Below are 7,054 nucleotides of genomic sequence, written 5' to 3' on the forward strand. Positions count from 1 at the left end.
CTTTTTTTTTTAATTTTCTAAAATTTAAAAATTTAAATTCTCAAACTTACCATGCATAGTACAGCACGCGCCATTTTTGCAAATATAAAATTTGATTTGCTTTAAGCAAGGAAAATTACTTTTCTAAAAGTTCTAGGCGATCTATTAAAAAATCTTTAGAGAAAAAAGAAAAAAAAAATTAATTAATTAATTATGACAGCAACGGCAAATAACACGTTTAGCATTTTTTTTATTGCATTTTAACACTTAATCCTTTGAAAGCTCTTGAAATATATTTTTAGAATTTGCTTTTGGTCCTTTAAGTTATTTGCATTTGTTACACAGTGTTTTTGTTGTATATACGCATATAGACATTTTTATAAATCAGCAAGCCACAGTTATTTATTCAAATGTTTGTTGTAATATCCTTTAAGTGGTTGCGTGCACAAGTGTTTTTTGGAGGTTTATTTCAAACTTTTTAAAGTTTCTTCAAACTTTAGTTATTTTATAAACTTTTCGTTGAATATATTTTTGCCGTTAAATGCTTTTAATAAACAAAAATTAAGTGTTAAATTTCAACAAAATATGTATGCTGGAAATTACAATTTGAAAAAAGCTTTACTTTGCTAGACCGTACCGTTTGGACCGATCTGTGAGAACTGAAGATGCTCGTCGCGCTACTTGCCAATATAAATGAAGACTGCGAAATCCAGCAAAAGCCCCAAACTGCGAAACAACATCTTTAACAAAAATAACAATGCGATCTGCCACGCCAATAACACACACACACACTCAAACACACCCAAGCAAACACATGCATATGCCCAATGTGTGATGGTGCGCAAGCGCAGACGCTGCAGTCAACAGCGACGCCGACGCAGCAATTCATTAACTTTTCAGCGACAAAATCAGACGCATCATCGGCGAAGAAGAATAAAGTGAGCATCTTTAATGCCAACAACAACAAGCAGCTAGCTAGCTAACACTAAATGCTCGCATGTTGGCTACGTAGCGCACGCTGCCATAAATTGCCGCTGTGTAGGTGCGTTTCAAGCCCAAAACCTGCCGGCTCGTCAAGCGCAGGCGAGAAACAAGTTTTTTTGTTTGTTTAGCCAGCAACGATCGATTGCGCCGATACGTGAGTGAGAGTCAAATGAGTTCGTGTTTGTTGCGCTCGCCGGCGCTCTTTTAGACGCGTTCACGGACAGGTGTTGCGCCCCTGTGGAAAATATTAAGCGCGCACATTCATTTGCTGATATGTGCTTGTATGTGTGTATGTGTGCACGTTTATGTGCAAAGTATAAGGGTTGCTTTCAATGTTTTTGCATTTGTGTGTGTGTGTTGTTGATATAAATTATTCTAAAATTTGCAGTTAACACAGCTATTAATATGTGTGTGTGTGGTCGCGAAATACTCGTATAACTAAAGCAACTGTGAAGCAAAATTACGTAAATTTAATTTTAGCAAAAGGCTCACACAAATCCAAACACACCTATGCACATACAAGTGTATATATGTGTGTGTGTGCACAGAATCACGTTTTGCCAGCCGTTCGCTTGCCTTATTCCTTGTTCTCCATTTTTTCGCACACTAATTCACTCAATACGCACACGCAAACAGAGAATTCACCAAGAAATATTCGGCGATCCGTTTCCAGTTTTTCTTGCTGCCACATAAAATTCATTAAAATCGTTTTGCGTGTGATTTAATAAGTAATTAAAATGTTTGCATTTGAAGCACAACCACATTTGAACCCGGCCAGTTCGTGCAAATAATGGTTGTGTTGTTGTGTTTTTGATTTTCTTGCGTTCGATTTTTGTGTGTTTCAACCGCATTTATTAGCAATTCTTTTAATTGAAATTCTAATATTTTCGTTGAAATTTATTTGCTGCCCATCGATTTGAATGAAATTAAGTTCAAATTATTTCCGCAATATTTAAAATTTGTATTCTAGTGGATGATAAATACATATACATTCATATTAAATGCAGAATATATATATAAGTATATTCGCAAATCCGCGTTTTCCATTAGTCTTTTTTTGTAACTAATTAGCTTAATTATTAAACATCAAACATGCCACTGTGTAATAATGAGGAACTTAAAGGTATATTCTTTAAACCTTTTTTTTTTTTAGCTTTAATAAAATAAAATAAAATAAAAAATAATTCTTTAAACCTCCATGAATGAGTTGATTACTTATGATTAATTCTTGGATTATTACTATTTTTTAATTCGCCTATAGAAGTCTATTGATCAGTATTATTAATAATTATTAACAATTATAAAAAATAAATTTTAATCAAAATAAAGAATTGATTTTTAAGCTTATTTCATTTTAATAATATTTAATTAGTAAAGTATTAAGTTTTTATACCCTCAACAGTGTACATTAGGTTTGTCACGAAGTTTCTAATAACCGGAAATAATCGTCGGAAAACCCAAAAGAAATATATATATATATGATCAGCGTGGCGATTTAACTACTGTCTTCTGTCTTTTGTATTTCGGGAAATAATAGGATTAAAGAACACAAATCACAAATATTTATCAACGGAAATCGTTTTGTTATTTTTTAAAATATTCTCTTTAAGATCTAAACACCTTTGCATGTCTTTGAACCAATCGTCACGAAGCACTTTGGCCACTTTGATTGAGGAGTCCCCAAAACATGCCTTTTGAGCTCATCAACCGCCTCTTCAAGAGTGATCCGTGATCCGTGTTGGGTGGCTGGTTTTCTTGATTTCTTGAAATAAAACTGGCAAATAAATGGTTGTATATCACTCAGAATTCACTGTTCTGCAATGTTTCAGTTGTATCGTTGCGACAAGTCCAGTTTTTTTCAAAAAACCAGACAAGCCTTTGCTCGAAGGGGCAACTTTGGTTGAATTCGACTCATCTGAAATCACTCATACAGCGCTTCCTGCTTACTTTCAGGTTCATACGCCTGAATCCACGATGCATCACCTGTCACGATGCCATAAAGATGTTTCAAAGTACGGCTATCGGACAAATCTACACGAGACTTTATTTGCGCGACAAATTGTATGGGACCCAAAATGAAGAAATTTTCTTTTACAATCAAATGTTCATGCAATATTGAATATTTATTGGTCCCATCAACGCCTACAATTGTCTCAATTCCACGACAGGTCACATGACGATCTTACAATATCAGTTTGCGCACAGCCTCAATAGTTTTCGGAACAATAACATTCATGAAATTCATCATGGAGCAATCGATTGAATTCATATACCATCGATAGACGCTTGTCCTTTATGGAGTTTAATCATAAAAAATTGAATTAAGTTCAACGATGCACTGTTGCTGAATTAATCCACGTCGAAAGTTGTAAAAAATAATTGGGCAGAAATGATCGCGATTTTATTTCATTTTTTGGCCGTAGTGAATATTTTAAGTTACTGTAAACAACACATAAAGCATCGGTTGTCAAAACGTACAGAAAATGTATAACATCGAATATGTCAAACTTTGTTGTGAGTTACCAAAACTAAGGATCCAAAGCCCGAAATATAAAAACAGCCTACGTATGGCATCTATTTGTCCATATATTTGTGTCCAAAATCTTTTGCTTTCATTTTTTTAGAAAAAGTGTTAATCATGTTGTCCGAGATAGCTCGGAGTACAGCAGAGCAGCTTTAGAACGAGACTGAAACAGAACTGCCCCTCTCATCAGTAATAAGGAGATGCACAACTCTTCTGTCATTGGAAATGAGAAAGCAACTCGCCTACTCAATTTTGAGAGTTGACTGGATCGGGTAAGTTTTGACATTTCCAAGTTGGAACAACTATGACGACCAGATTGAAAGTCCACCAAAATAAACAAATAAGTAATGCGATACATCATATTATTAACACTTAAAGAAAAATTATTAAAAACGTTTATTATTTGAGAGCTAACAAACTGAAATCTTTAATAAGCAGTGAAAATTAAAAAGTCCGATGCTTTAACACACCATAAAATCATATATAAAGATTTAAATAGTATTTCCACATATTAAATGCGCAATATGTAATAAATTATAATGGTAACATATGATGAGTGTGTCAATATAAATGCACAAAAATTTCATCTGTTCTAACGTACTCAGTGGCTTTATCACAGAAGGGAAAAAGATCATTTTGATCCAACTGTTGGAAAATTCAAATTCCATGACGTCACTTTTGAACTATCCAAAGCAAAGTATTAAAGTGAAAATTCTACTTGGGTCTCCCAAGATCACAAAACACAAACCCACATCGAACACTTTACTGAGAGATTGAATTTATACTTCCAAAATATATAGTACTTATGCCACGAACAATGCTCTTTAAGATTACTCTTCAACAAATCAGAGTCTCTAGTAATCATTGCTGCCTTCTACACACTATCTGTGTGTTACTGCTGATCTTAAATAAATTTTTATATACTTGAAAGAAATTCAATCCAACGAGGAACATATGAACATAACTCAAGAATGGAGAGATCGTTAATGAAAAAGGAAAGAGAGACATCGTTGTTAATGTAAGAAAGGAGAAGGTAAGATGTGTTTTATAACTTGTAGAATTTCTAGGAAACAAAAGATAAAACCCGGCAGCTAACCTCAAATTAAATTTTTTAATTTTTTACAAGCTAAAACGTAGGCTTGGAGTTGTCAAGAACACAAAAAAACATCGAAACTTTTTGGATTTTTTATTTTATTAAAATCGAGCATATATGCCAGTGTTAGTTACTATATTTAAATTATCTAAATAAATCTGCAATTTACAGAATATCTCGCATTGGTGGATTAATGTGTGGGTACAAAAAGATAACTTACAACAACACACCTTTGCACAACAAAAATCAAAATTCTTTTCTATCCTATTAAAGAATCTGTCCTTATACTTGTACTGTGATAAAAATAAAGACAATAACATATAATTTGTGAGGGCAGACCGCCAAAATATTTAAAATAAACTGAAGTTCTGAATTATCTAATGAAACATGTGAGGAGCGCCCGTGTGCTTCGATAACACCCAGCTTGCTTTTGGTGGAAAAACCAGCGTTCGCTGTCGAAATTCACACTTTCAGTTTCGGCAATAAGAACTACAAATGCGATTACTCCTTTGGTCTTAGCAATTCTTCAATAAGAAAATTAAAATATATTCAATATTTTAATGAGTTAAACGTCTCTAAGATTTGCTCTTATTGGCGGCAGTAAAAAAGCCATAAAAAGCATTCTAAAAGTGAAAGGGCAATGCATAAAATATGCAGTGAATAAATAAAACATATATATATATATATATCGGTAATTTAAATTGAGGCAAATGTCTATGGAATGCCAACAAAAAATTTAATTTTTTATAAGAACCTGAATATTGGTGTAGCCAAAGTGTTATATGAGAATCATGAAATGAAATCGAATGATTAATAAAAAGTTATAGAAGATGCACAAAAAGAGAAATTAGTTCACACCGCCTCTTCAAAATAATCTAATTTTATTGAAAAACAAAAAAATATATTTGTCATTGCCAGCATCTCAATCTACTTGCAACACGTCAACTGCACATACCGACTGTTCTAACTGTGAAACACACACTAAACCGATGAGACTTGTTAAAGCATCCAAAAAATATTAAAAATTCCACATATTTTAGCGCTAGACTAGGCAGTTATGCGGACTCATAACCATGGAACTAGATAGTTATATTGAATATCATAATGATTCCATAATTGTATGCAAATGAAACCAAAAATATATTTTTCTATATCGTGTTTTTAGTTAAAATTTAGAAAAAGTTGCGTTTATGAACCGAATATGAATTGCGAAAACAAACTCAACGAGTGTGGAGTGACGCACGAAACAAAAACTATCAGAAACTTTTGTATATTTACTAGGAATGATTTGTGAAAATTCGTAACTAGAACTGTTGTTTTCGATGAGGTGGCAAAATTGCTATCAAGAACATATATGCATGCAAGTTCTAACGGAAATATTCATGGATCATTGGACGTCAATCGACTACAAGTTTATATATATATTCGAATATTCTTATTTTTTTTATATTTACCTATACTATATATTGAGTTTAACAGAATTTTTATAGGCGGAAACTAAAAACGAGATCCTGAGGCCTTTTCTCACTTGCGTGAATTTCTACACATGCCTATATCCTCCTGTGGGACGGTATTTCAAGCACCTTACGTACGGCTGCAAATGAAACCATTAGTTTTCGGAGAAAGCAAATTCGGAGAGAAAACAGACTGATGCTCAAAAATTCTACAAAAAGAAGCGGCGATGAACAAAAGGTTTCAAGACCGAAGCATACTCTTGTAGGAGGTGATGTAGTGACTAATGCGCAGAGCATACAAAAATTATGGACGGAAAAATTCTGCAGCCTGCTGAATGCCAGTGAAAGCATAACGTCAAGAGAAGGCGAACCCGATTCCCCAATCGATAACGATAGAGCAGGCGTCCCATTGTCCGACCATGAAGAAGTTCGTATAACAATTACTCGCCTGAAGAACAACAAAGCAGCGGAGGCCGATGGATGCAAACACGGCGGCTATGAACTGATAAGGAACATGCATCAGCTACTTTGCAAAATAATATCGAATGAAACTAAAAAGGGAGATACCACAAACCATTACCATATGATAAGCCTCCTCATCTTCACATATGAAACGTGTGAAAATCAATCTGTACTGCTTCAGAACTCCCGAATTTTATTGAACAAAAAAGAAAAGTTAGCGCTAACTAAAATAAATTCACACCAAAGTGAGTAAGATTAATTTTAGCTGTAGCTGTTTTTAGCTCATTATATAACATGCCTTAAATATAAATTCAAGTGGAATAATTACACCAATCTGCAGTGACTGTGTTGGTCTAGATATAAGATCGATTTTGGATATATTTGTGGTGGCATTTGATGAAAATATCGCTCACTTGGTGGTAGTCTCTTCTTCTTCTTCTTCTTCTTGATTGGCGTAGACACCGCTTAAACGATTATAGCCGAGTTAACAACAGCGCGCCAGTCGTTTCTTCTTTTCGCTACGTGGCGCCAATTAGATATTCCAAGTGAAGCCAGGTC

At 34.0% G+C, this 7,054-nt stretch overlaps 1 protein-coding gene across 4 annotated transcripts in view; it reads right to left on the reverse strand.

Moving 5' to 3' along the window:
* The window catches only part of LOC108967387 (EMI domain-containing protein 1), a 45,964-nt gene extending 45,320 nt beyond the window's left edge, over nucleotides 1-644 (reverse strand). Inside the window, exons 1-2 of one of the 4 annotated variants that reach the window (XM_018930781.1) lie at nucleotides 617-639; nucleotides 51-153 (exon numbers count right to left, since the gene is read on the reverse strand). In XM_018930781.1, the coding sequence (XP_018786326.1) occupies nucleotides 51-74 (24 nt within the window). In that variant the 5' untranslated portion in view covers nucleotides 75-153; nucleotides 617-639. Of the gene's footprint in view, nucleotides 1-50; nucleotides 154-582 lie in introns of all 4 variants that reach the window. The other 3 variants (XM_018930764.1, XM_018930774.1, XM_018930789.1) reach the window with 3 other exon arrangements.
* Nucleotides 645-7,054: the final 6,410 nt, after the last annotated feature.

This window comes from Bactrocera latifrons, unplaced genomic scaffold, assembly GCF_001853355.1.
Source record: "Bactrocera latifrons isolate USDA-ARS-PBARC rearing strain unplaced genomic scaffold, ASM185335v1 scaffold_100, whole genome shotgun sequence".
Taxonomy (NCBI): Eukaryota; Metazoa; Arthropoda; class Insecta; order Diptera; family Tephritidae; genus Bactrocera; species Bactrocera latifrons.